General features: G+C 54.5%; 1 protein-coding gene across 1 annotated transcript in view; it reads right to left on the bottom strand.

Moving 5' to 3' along the window:
* Positions 1–10,445: 10,445 nt before the first annotated feature.
* Positions 10,446–12,517, bottom strand: part of PACS1 (phosphofurin acidic cluster sorting protein 1) — a 144,736-nt gene continuing 142,664 nt past the window's right edge. The window contains exons 23-24 of the mRNA XM_057726753.1: positions 12,050–12,169; positions 10,446–11,932 (exon numbers count right to left, since the gene is read on the bottom strand). Coding sequence (XP_057582736.1) covers positions 11,817–11,932; positions 12,050–12,169 — 236 coding nt within the window. The 3' untranslated portion in view covers positions 10,446–11,816. The remainder of the gene's footprint in view (positions 11,933–12,049; positions 12,170–12,517) is intronic.

The raw sequence follows: 12,517 nt of genomic DNA, 5'->3' as shown, positions 1-12,517 counted from the left end.
AGGGCGGCGGGAGAAACTGAGGCCCAGGGAGACGGCCCGGCCTCCTCAGCGTGCACAGCGAGACATTTGACGTTTTTTGAGGTAGCTGCCGCTTTCTGAGCGCTTACTGTGTGCGGGGCGCTTGGATGCCTTAAGTGCGTTAACACATCGAATGCTTACAAAGACTGGAAAAAGCGGGCACCGCTATTATCCCAGTCTCTCGAATCTGACCCCAGGCTTATTTTGTCTCTAGAGCATGGTTATGTGCCCCACCCAGCTCCTTCGGAGCTGTCCTCGTCCCAGTAGGGGATTCCCAGCATCTCAGGGCTGCTTCTTGGGAGGAAGGGACGGAGGCTTCTGGCCTTGAGGGAGAAGAGGGTGGCAAGGGGCAGCCGGGCGTGGGCCGAAACAGACTCGTGACCCTGGGGGTGGGCACCACCCCAGATGCTGTGGGCAGGGTGATCAGGACAAGGTGGTGATGACGTCATTTCCTCAGAGAGCCCTTCCTTGATTCCCCACCCCTTGTATAGAGCAGCCCTCCAGCCCATCTCATGCACCCATTTAATTCTCTCTGTAGCGTTTATTCCTTCTAACATTTTCCTTGTCGGTTTCTGTCTCCTCCCTAGAATGTAGGCCAAGACCTGCCTGTCTTGTTCACTCCCAGAGTACCTCTTGGCCACCACATAGCAGCACTCAGTAAATGCTGGGTTTTTTTAACGGCAGAAGGGTGCACCTGTTGGCCCAGGTTTGGGTCTGGTGCTCTGCAACCCTGGGTTGCTGGCTACCCTGGCCTTAACCTCCACTGCTTCCAGGTCGACATCCGAGTGGGTAACAACAGGGTAACCACCCTGAGAGACAAAACTTGCCCAGCAAGGCCTGGCACTGGTCCCCCCCGGACCTGGGGTGTTCCTCATGAGTGAGGGTGGGTTCAGACTCTGCCAGGTTCGGTGTCCTGGTGGACGTGAGAGTCCTCCTGGCATCATCTCGGACAGAGAGGTTGTTCGGCACCCCCACCCCCCAGCTCAAGTATGTCCTTACTACATTCTGCTGAGAGACGGCTCTAAAGGTTAGCAGGTTTTTCCTTGGACAGCCCGCAATACCTCCCACAGTGCCCGCCCACACCGAACTGAAGCTCTGCCCTCAAGAAGGACGGTCTGCTCCCTTTTGCCTATGAAGATATTGGAGACAGTGATGGTGCCCCACCCAGTGTTCCCCCTGCCTGGGCTGACAGTCCATCTGGGTCCCTTCACCAACTCCTGTGCAGTTTCTGACCCGTCCCCCTCCCGATTTCTCTTTTCTGGGTGTGGCTAAGCATGTCAGTCCAGACACTACTCTGAATGTGGTGCTCGGTCCAGGGCCCAGGGATGGAGACGGGGAGTGAACTGCACAGATCACAGAGGGATAGCCACCCCCTAAGGAGCACACCACCTGTCCACCATGAAGCTGAAAGTCAGGCTGACATTGACAGCCACCGTACCGTGTCTGCTCAGGGTAAGCTTGTCAGCTAAAACCCTAGACTGCATGCATCACACGTATATCCAGCCTGGTTCTTCTCCCCAGTTCTTCTGCCAGTGAATTTTTTCCCAGTGATTTTTTTTTTTTTTTTGGCCACACTGCACTGCAGGTAGGATCTTAGTTCCCTGACCAGGGATCCAATCTGCGCCCTCTGCATTGGAAGCGCAGAGTCTTAACCACTGGACCTCCAGGGAAGTCCCTCCCAGTGATTGTTTTTCTCTCCCAGGGATTTTTAAAGGGAGTTGATACATTCATATGATGCAACATTCAAAAGGCCTATAGGAGTTCAAGTGAAATGGAGCTCTTTTTCACTGACCGCTGTCCTCAGTCATGCAGCTCCCTTCCCCAGAAGCACCTGCTCTTATCAGTTTCTTGTGTCCATTGATTATGTTGTTTGCATTGAAGTGCAGGGCTTGTGTTTATCCTTGTCCATTTCATTGGGTCCGTTTTCCTCCAGGACCCTGCAGGTTGGAGTCATTTGCGTTTGAGGTCTTTAGCCTGCACATCGGCCCTATCTCCCAGAGTCGCAGTGGCTGCGGTGTGATAAGCCTGCCTTTGTGCCAAGAACACTCCATCAGACCGTGACAGCACTTCCAGCTTCCTGGCAAGTTCAGGGGGAGGAAATGGAATCTGGATCCCAGGGCACCATTGCTGTTCGTAACAAGGCTGGGTTTCAGAACCTCTTGGGAAGGAACTTGGTTAGAAGGCTCTCCTTCCAGAGATTAGGATTCAGGTGGTGCCAGGGTGGGTCCTGGGCATCTCTTATTATTTTGAAACTTCAGCAGTGCCTGTGATGTGCACCCTGGGTTGAAAGCCAATGCTTAAATGTCCTTGTTTTACAGGTAAGGAAAGTGAGGCCCAGAGAGGGGAAGGCAGCTGTACGAGGTGACCCCTGTGTCCTTCTCCAATCCAGAGTCCACATCATTTTGTCTCAGTGTGTAAGGGAGACTGACCACATAGAGTAGAGGTTGAAAGAACTGAGGTCACATTGCCTGTTCACAGCCTCACGAAGCACAGATTCACACACCCTCAACACACAGCCTCAGGCAGTTTTACCCAGAGGCCCTGAATGCCCGTGTGCCACACGTACACCTCCACGTGCGCGGGATTACAGGTACATCACACGTACTCAGGCACAAACATACAACCCGGGCTTTCTAATCTTGTGCTTCCTCTCCATCTAATAAAGGAGCACGTTCCTTTTATCACCTTTTTCCAGTTAAACAAGAACATTTTTCAATCTCCCTTTATGACTTTTGCTGGGTTCTTGCTCCAGCCTTTTTGCTAACACTCTGCAGCTTCTGTGGTTTCTTTGTGGTTCTCTTTAGGCATCTGGCCCTGCTCCTCCCTGTGTGCCGTGCAAAGGGAAGGCTGGGCCTTCCCTGCCGGGTTCTCAGGCTCTTATCTTGCTTTCAGTTCATAACCTTCAATCTTTTTAGCCACTCGGCTTTTTATCTTGTCTCTGAGGATTATACTGTGCGTCTCCCAAGGAAAGGGACTGTGACTTCACCCTGCTCTCTTCCCCACTCCCCCCCGCAGCTGCTGGTCTGGTGCCAGGCTGCTGATGGGTGCTCAGTTAATGGCGAAGAAAGGAAGGAGCCCATGCCCAATGGTGATTCAGCTCCGTATGCCGTTTTCCAAAGAGCTCATCAGCTTGCCTCCCCCTGTCCCATGTCTGGGGAAGTTGTTCTTGCTACTTTTAATATTGTTTTCTCCCTGAAAATCACTCCCACTTCTCCCACCCCTTCTCCTTGGATCCTTGGAAGCACTCATCCCACTGAAATCTGCTTTCTTAAGTTAATCTTTTTCCTTTGGCTAGCTTCATGCCTTTTCTTTTTTTTTTTATAATTTAATTTAAAAAAAATTTTTTTTTTTCTGTGTTGGTCTTCTTTGCTGTACGCAGGTTTTCTCTAGTTGTGGTGAGCAGGGGCTACTCTTCTTTGCAGTGCGCAGACTTCTCAGTGCAGTGGCTTCTCTTGTTGCGGAGCATGGGCTTTAGGCGTGTGGGCTTCAGTAGTTGCAGCATTCGGGCCCTAGAGCGTTCAGGCTTCAGTAGTTGTGGCGCGTGGGCTCAGTCGTTGTGGCTCACGGGCTCTAGAGCACAGGCTTAGTAGTTGTGGAGCACGGGCTTACTCGCTCCGTGGAATGTGGGATCTTCCCGGACCAGGGATCGAACCCGTGTCCCCCGCATTGGCAGGCAGATTCTTAACCACTGCGCCACCAGGGAAGTCCCCATGCCTTTTCTTTGAAGTGGGAGGGGCACTTTCCCCAAGCATATCATCCCCCTTGAAACATTAGCAGGTTGGGACTTCCCTGGCGGTCCAGTGGTTAAGACTCCGCGCTTCCACTACAAGGGGCATGGATTCGATCCCTGGTTGGGGAACTAAGATCCTGCATGCTGCGTGGCACAGCCAAAAAACAAAAACAGAAACAAAAACATCTGCAGGTTCACCCATAAGTGCTCAAGATTGAAGTTTCCTTAAAGATCATGTCTCACGCGCCCCCTCCTCCGTGACCATGACAGGCAGCTCACCACTTCCCGAGGAGCCATTTCACCTGGAACACCTCTGGTTGCCAGTTTTTCTGCCACTGAGCTAACAGTCATGTCTGTTTGGAACTCCCCTGAGAGGCTCTTGGTTTGTGTCCTGGCAGCCACGGGGCAAGTCTGCACCGTCTCTTCCTTGTAGCCTCCCAGCCAAACTGGAAGTGTCCGTGTCCCGCTTAGTGGGAGGGCACACAGGCTTTGGGGGCAGACTCAGCTGCGTTCAGAGTTTCATTTCCCCATCTGCCATCTGGGGAGCTTTAGGCATGCAACTTCATCTGTTTCCTGTCTGTAAAATGAGGTTCCAGATACCTACCTCTTTGGGTTCTTGAGAGAATGGAATAAAGTAGCAGAGTTAAGACCTTAACAACATACCTTGTACATCACAGACACTATTACTAGTAGTTACCATTAGCGTCATTGAGCTTACTATTTGACAGACCCTGTGCTGGTGAGTGGAGAGTGGGGAGAAAAAAATATGAAGTATAGGGCAGTCTCTGCTTATGGTATCGTTGGAGGGAAAACACATTCAGAATGAAAGCAAGCAACAAATGAGGCAGCAAATAGAAAGGCGAGTCTGAAGGTAACAAAAGCTGAGACGTTTGATGCTGGCAGCAGGTGCCCTGCGTGGTCAGGACAGAGGGAGCTCAGCCCGGCTGGGAGAGATCTCACTCTGTCCCTAAGGTTGGCTCTTCCACGTGCTAAGGGTGCTCAAATCTCCATCCAGCCCCAAGAACTCCACTGCGCTCCATCCAGACCTACATGTTCAACTACACCTCTGAATAGCACACCCCCCACCTTGCCCTAAACCCACCATCTCCCACCCAAATCTCCTCCAGGGATGTTCCACCATCCGTTCACCCAGCAGACGGCCAGTCCCCATCCTCGACTCTCTCTCCTTCAACCCTATTTTCTAACCAGCCACCTGCACCTCTTGATTCTGCCACTTAAATAGGACTCAAGTCTCCATTTTCCTCCACCTCTTCTATGCTTTACCTTAGTCTATATCTTCATCAGGTCTTTCCTAAATTGCTGCCACACCCTTTGAACTCCTCCGGTCTTCATTCTTATTTCCTCCAACATGTTGTATACCAAGGTGATCTTTCTAAATTCTATCATCTTGGGGACTTCCCTGGTGGCACAGTGGTCAAGACTCCATGCTCCCAATGCAGGGGGCCCAGGTTCGATCCCTGACCAGGGAACTAGATCAAACATGCATGCCGCAACTAAGAGTTTGCAACTAAGCGTCACATGCCGCAGCTAAGGAGCCCACCTGCTGTAACTAAGGAGCAGGCGAGCCGCAGCTAAAGAGCCTGCGAGCCACAACTAAAGGAGCCCGCCTGCTGCAACTAAGACCCAGCGCAACCTAAGTAAATAAATAAATTAATTAATTAAATAAATAAATTCTGTTATCTCACTTTTCTGCCTAAAACCCTTTATCAGCTCCCACTGATTTCAGGATAAAGCACACAGTCCTTGCTCTGGCTCAGCATAGTAACGATAATATCTACAAGCCTCCTCAGTGCTCTCACCAGTTCCTTTCTCTTCTACCCTATCACTCACTGTTGCTTTCAGTCCCGCTAAACCACGTGTGAGTCTCAAAATAGGCCAGACTGTCTTATCTCTAGTTTTGCTATTTCCTGCACCAAACATCTGTTATGTCGGCTTTCACTTCCTTTGAGACATCTTCTTGGACACGCCTTCCCAGGCTGGCTTAGCTGCCCCTCCTGTGTGCTCCCAAGCAAACTTTCGTGCTGTGTGGCACTTGTGGGTTTGTCTGTCTCCCCTGCCAGGCTCAGAGTTTCCATATAGGTAAGGACCTACCCCTGGATTCACCCATGTGTCATCATACCTAGGACAGGAACTGGCAGACGGTAGGAACTTAATACGTGTAGGATAGATGGAGGGTTGGGAAGTTGGGATCTGAGCAGGGCCTTGAGAGATGCTCTGGATTCCGATGACCTGGGTTAGAAATCTGGCTCCTTCTCAGCCACTCTGAGTGTGTCGGACAAGTGACTTACCCCTCGCTCATTCCTTCCTCTGGCCTTTGAGTGTTTGCCGTGTGTCCTGTGTGCCTGGGGCTGGGGATGTGGCAATGAGTCTGCCTGAGTTCCTGCCCCACTGGAGCTCCTCTTCTAACACAGTACAGACATTTATTGCAGGTGACAGTGGACGTCCCGCGTGAAGGGAGGGCTGAGGTAGAGACTAACAGTGGAGTTTGTGGCAGGGTGGTTGGGAAGACCTCTGAGGTGATGTGCAGGCTACACCCTAAAGGAAAAGGGGATGCTCTGTGGGGGGAGGGGAGGGAGAGTGTGTAAGGTGGAGAGATGAGGAGGGATCTGATTACTGAAAGATTCTGTGTGGCCCGAGGGTGGTGAGCACTGGAGGGGCAGAGGGGAGGGAAGGAGGCGGGGAGGGGGGAGGGAGCAACGGGAAGGAGAAGTGAGGTTAGAGAGGTGGGGGCGGGGAGAGCGTGCACGCTGATGGACCATGGGTTGGGCGGCTGTATTCAGAGGCATTAGGAAGCTGCGGAAGGAGTCTAGCAAGGGAGTGAGGCGCTTGGGAGGCAGAATGGACAGGAGTTGCCGAGATGACGTAGGATGACTCCTTGGTTTCTGGCTTGAGTAATAAGCTGGATGCTGGTGCCACTTACTAAGACTGGGGAGAAGTGAGTTCTGTTTAGGCCATATTAGGTTTGAGATGTCTGGGCGTATTCAAGTCAAGTAAATGGTTAGAAATGAGAGTCCAGTGTTGCGAAGTGAGGCTCTCTGACCTTTGGCATCCTCCTTGGTAAAAAGGAAGTATCAGCTGAGTCGATTTCGTAGGGCTGCTCTAAGAATTCAGTGAAATAAACCACAGGAAGCACTCAGCAGCAGCCTGGCTGAAAGAAAATGCCTGTAGTGACCATGACAGGGCAATTCCTGCCATCAGTCCTTGGACACAGCAGTGGGTGATGAAAGAAGTACAGTAGTTGAAAATATTGATCTGAAATCTGTACAGAAGAATTCCACGTAATGATGGGAAAACTCACTCCCTAAGTGTGGGCTGTGCTTGGTGACTTCTGATGAGCAGTTTGGAAAGAGGGTGACACCTGACTAGCCAAATGATCAAGGTTATCACGGGGATGTCTCGCCGACGGCATGTACCCTTGATATGACACGCTGACAAATGCCAGTCAAGGGGCATCCTACAAAATTCCTGACCAGGACTCCTCCAAACTGTCAAGGTCACCCCAAATAGGGAAAGTCTGAGAGAATGTCACAGCCCCAAGGACTAGATGTAGTGTGGTGTCCTGGATGGGATTCTGGGATGGAGAAAAGACATTTTCGAAAAACTAAGGAATCAATCAAATATGGACTTAATTAATAACAATCACCAGTTATGATAAATATACACACCAGTGTAACACGTTAACGACAGAGGAAACTAGGTAAGGGGTACGCAGCCACTCAGCTCTATCTTTGCAACTTTTCTGTAAATCTAAAACTATTCTAAAATGAAAGTTTGTTTGTTTATTTGTTTGTTTGTTTGGGCCACGCTGCGCAGCTTGTGGGATCCTAGTTCCCTGACCAGAGATCAAAGGCAGGCCCTCGGCAGTGAACGCATGGAGTCCTAACCACTGGACCACCAGAGAGTTCCCCAAAACTTTATTTAAATTAAAAATAAAACCAGTCTGGAGTTGGCGTGCAGATTAGATAGGGGCTCCTCCACCTTCTGCACCAAAATGCCACCCCTTTGCCTTTAGAGAACGTTTCTGTTTGTGGCGGCCCTGTGGGCGGCTCTGCTCTGGCCCAGCCTTCGCTGTCAGTGACTGGTGAGCCGTCTCAGGGGTGCATCTTCCACCCAAGCTGCCTCGCCTTTGGAATCCTGGAAACCATTCCTACACAGCCCTCTTCCTCCTCTTTGCTCAGAGTAAGAGTCTATGTTCCTACTCCACGTCTATGAGAAAACCCACGTGTCCTTTGGGCTGCCTCGAAATGCACTCCAGCAGTGCAAAGGCTTTTCATTCATTCCATCAGCAAGTATGTATTGTTTGCCTGTGGTGAGCCAGGTGGTATCCTGGGTGCCAAGGATAGAGCAGAGGAAAAAAAAAATAAAGTTTCTGTTTTCTTGGAGCTTACATTCTAGTGCGGAGACACAAATAATTAAATGCCAAGGAGTCAGAAGTGCTAATAAGAAAAACAAAAGGGTGAGAGTAAAGGGGGGTGCTATTCTAGACAGGCTGAATAGGGAAGGCCTCTCTGAGGTGGCATTTAAGCCAAGACAAGAGTGAGGGAGCAAGTCACATGGACCCAGGGGCAGGAGCAGGATGGGCAGGGGGAATGGCTTGTGCAAAGGTCCTGAGGCAGAATGTGCCCTGTGTGTCTGAGGAATGTAGAGGAGGCCAGTGAGCAAGGGAGAAAGTGACAGGAGGTCAGATCAGGTAGGCCCCAGAGTGAGGAGGGCTTTGGATTATATTCCTTGTGGGATGGGAAGTCATTGGACAGTTTGTATCAGTAATTTAACACAATCTAATTAACATTTTAAAAGGCTTTCTCTGGCTATTGTGTGGAGAATAGGCTACAGGAAGAGTAGGTGGAAGCAGAGGTAATTAGGAGGCTATTATGATATCCAGACAAGAGAGGAGAGCAGCCGTGAAAGCAGCAGGAGCTGCTGGGTTCTGGGAAGGGAAGGCCTATAGGATTTGCCAGGGGGATTGGATGCTGGGTAGGAGAGAGAGAAGAGTCAAGGATGATTCCAAAGATTCGGGCCTCAGCAACTGCAGAGTCGGGGGAAGTCTGCACACAGGGAGAATCTCCCACCCCAGGGCTGGGTGAGGGGAGAGGGGAGGCCAGAGGCTGGGAGGGTGAGGAGGATACAAGGGAGGCCCAGGAAGAGCAGCCAGAGAAGGGGTGTGTGTGTGTGGAGCAGAGCGCTGTCGATGGGCGGAGCAGGGAGGAGCAGGGAGCGGGTCTGTGCATCAGATCCTCCTGGTGTATCAGACAAGAAAACTGAGCCTTGGACATGGCAGCCCAGGTCATCGGTGGCCTTGGCAAGGGAACCCCTGATAGCGCTGTAAGGAAGAAGCCTGACGAGTGGGAGGACGGGAGGCGGGGAACCCGAACAGCCCCCTTTTGAAAACTTGCGCTGTAAGGGGAGCAGGGGCGTGGTGTGGCAACCGGCAGGGATTTAGAACCAGGGGGGTGTTACTGCGTGTCTGCCTGTGGATGTGAAAGGTCTGGTGGAGGGTGGGACGATGATGCAGGAGAGGGGGCGGCAGCAGGAGGAAGCCCTTGGAGAAGGTGGGAGGCACCCTGGGGCGGGAGCAGCGGAGGGTGCTGGTCTCCACGGGCAGGCCAAGGCTGGGAGTCAGGTCCGCACGGAGTTCACGCCACCTCCTCACGCTCATCGCTCCATCACCTACTTCCCTGTCTCGGTTCTGAGCTGGGACCTGAGTCTATTTGTCCCACACCCGTCCAGCTCAGGACTCCCCCCAGCTTCCAGGCCTCCAGGCCCCCAGGCCCCTGCCCCACTGGAGCCTCCATGGGCACGCTGGCTCTGCCCCCCGCTCTAGCCCACCTCTTCCAGCATTTCCTCTCACTGGCCGGCTTGTACCCACCATCCTCACCTGGGAACTGACGTGCAGACTGCGTTTCTGGGACACCTTCTGGTACCAGACTGGACTCTGCCCCTTGGGAGGTGGGCATGCGTTCTATCTTCCAGGCCCAGAGAGCCTGGGTGGCCATACAGCTGGGTCCCAGAGCCTCCCTCTGTTAGGTGACCTGGCCGCAGGGCTTGGGGAGCCAGGGACAGCCTGCCCCACCCGGCCATCCACTCCTCCGGGGCTGTGTCTTGCAGGGGGGATGCAAGCCCCCACTTCTCACTGGAGGCTTGGTGTGCAGGCCTCTGTCCCGAGAGCACGTGAAGAGCCAGAGCCAGGTGTCCAGGGACCAGGAGCTCTGACCGTCACCTCTAAGGTTAAGGGCAGGCAGGAAAGCGACCCTGATGATGGACCCCAGCTCGCCCCCTCCACCTGGGCCTCAGACTTCACCAACTTCCAGAAACTGTGGCAGGACATCAGCCTAGCAGGGGGAGAGAAGCCGAGTTCTGATCTCCAGTCAGGAGAGTGGAAGCTGCCAATGACGTGTCACTGCCTCAGGAGGTGGGCTTTGGGGACGGCAGGTCCCAGAGAAAAATGGGGTTTTGGAGTGGGAATGGTGTGACTTCTGTTCCTGACCTCGGCTTGCCTCGTACTGGGCAACATACCTTCACGCCTATTTCTATAATCAAGCAACTAGGAATCCGCTTCTTTCCAGCCAGCTCCCAGTTGATTTTGGGTGAAGTGGCCGCGCTGTGCAGTGCGGACGGGGACAAGGCTGGACAGATCCTGCGTCACAATGAGAGGCACAGAAGCCCAAGGCTTGCTCGTTGGTAAGAAATCACCAGTTTATTGAATGAAAAATCCAACATCCTCTCAGTCCCTCCCACCCTGCCCCTCTCTGGCTGAGGGAGCAGCGCAGCCCCAGGGATGCTCTGGACAACAGGGCTGAGATGGGGGAAGGGCTGGAGGACTTTGGGGGAGGTATGGAGAATGAGAAAAACACTTTTCAAAATGAAGTTCTGTGCAAAAACTTCTAGAAGGGGTGAGAGGGCCACGGCAAAGCTCCGGAGGTGCTGGCGGGCTGTGGCCAGAGCTCCACCCCATGTGCTCGGTGTCTTCTGAAAAGGCCAAGGCCGATGGTGGGGGCCGAGGAGGGGCTCAGGCCCTTGAGGAGAAGGGCCTGGAGGGAGAAAGAGGCCTGGCTGGGAGGATGGGGCCTGCCCAGGCCAGGGGCCCAGGCGAAGAGAGGAGGACAGACCAGGGAAAGGAGATGGATGGACACGGGGAGCAGGTTGCTGAAGGGACTGGGGCCACAGAGCCATGTGGGCAGGGGTCTGCCTCCCGTCTCTCCGGGTCCATAGTTTCAGGCAGAGGTGTGCTGGGGGGGTGGGGGAGGGGAGGAAAGTCATCAACGGTTGAGTCCCAAGGACAAGGACTAGCGCCCAGGTGAGTCACATGGAACCACTGAGAGACTGGCTGTGCAGAGAACTAAGAACTGCCAGGGACACACATGGCACCGACAGGGGACCTGGGGGTGGTGAACCCCCACACATGGGTGAGACCACGAAGGCCTCTCCACCCCAGAAACCCGAGCATTGCCGCAGAAACTCTGTCCTGGGGTTGGGGGGCAGCTGCTCCTGTGGCTGTGGGGAGGGGGGGCCGTGCCCCTCTCACCCCCACCGCAGTAGGACGTGGCCTTGGCCCTGGGCCTCACTAGAGGGGGGCCAGCTGAGTGGCGTCTGGCAGCTGAGCTTTAGAAAATGAGATCCTGGGGAAGGTGGGGGGCGGCTGGCCCCCCTGCCGTGGGCTGGGACCCCAGGTTTCCTATTTCCAGGAAGGGAACGAGTGCCACATGGGGAGAGGTTGGAAGTCAGGTGAAGGAAGGCCTGGAGGACTCCGTTCCAGGGACCAGGGATAGCCGCCAAAAGGCAAAATCCACATGCCTGGGGCCTGGGGCAGAGGGAGGGGAGGAGAGAGAGAAGGGGTGGGACTGCCCAGGCGTGGGACCCAGCGGTGGGGGGAGGGGGTGGGGGGGAGCAGCGTCCCCGGTGGCAGTGTCCTTCAGGACCGGGCCAGGGAGATGCACGCCCTGCGGCCAGGAAAGGGGATGCTGGGCCCAGGCCTGCTGGCCTCCCCCTGCCCGCAGGCGGTGAGGCTGGTGGCAGTGCCAGGAGGGAGCGTGGCCAGGAGATGATGCCCTCAGGTGGCCTTGCTGCCACTGAACAGTCCCACTGGAAAGTGCTTGACATGGGTGGGCCACTGGGCTGCCAGCTGGAAGAACTTGATGTCACTCCACTCGACTCCGTCGATGGACACTGGGGGTGACAGGGGAGGCGAGGGGGTGACCGGGACTGCTAAGGCCATCTGCGCAGGGTCGCTGGGGAGGGCGCGGGCCCCCCTGCCCCTCCTCCCCGCTCGGCCTCCCGCCGCACCTCTCAGCATGGTCTGCTGCTGCTTGGCAGAGCAGATGAGGCGGCTGATGCCCTCGATGACCTGGCTCTTAGAATCCACCTCCTTTTCTCGAGGTTTCTTGCTCAGGAAGATGGTGGGAACTGGAAAGCAAGCAGGAACCGCCCTGTCGCAGGCCCTGGAGGAGCGGCCACCGCTCTCCCCAGCCGGCTGCCTGTCTCCCGGTGGGAAGGGGGGTGATCCTCCCTCCCCTGCTCCCTGGCTCCGGGCTGTGTATCAGCATCTCCAAACTCCGGCCCGGTCCCCGCACTGGCTAAGCGCTCACTCCTCTCCCTGGGCCTAGACATCGTCACTGAATCACGAGGACCTGGAGCCAGATGGCCTCTGAGTCCCTGCCGGCTCGCACGTTCCGGCAGCCTGTGGGGCCGGGGGCCTGCTGCCCTGTCAGGCGCCTCCTTCCTGCCCACTGGCGCGCCTGTGCAGGGCTGTGT

The sequence above is a fragment of the Hippopotamus amphibius genome, chromosome 3 (genome assembly GCF_030028045.1).
Source record: "Hippopotamus amphibius kiboko isolate mHipAmp2 chromosome 3, mHipAmp2.hap2, whole genome shotgun sequence".
NCBI lineage: Eukaryota > Metazoa > Chordata > Mammalia > Artiodactyla > Hippopotamidae > Hippopotamus > Hippopotamus amphibius.
The sequence above is the reverse complement of the archived record's forward strand: the minus strand, read 5'-3'. Positions and strand labels throughout refer to the sequence as shown.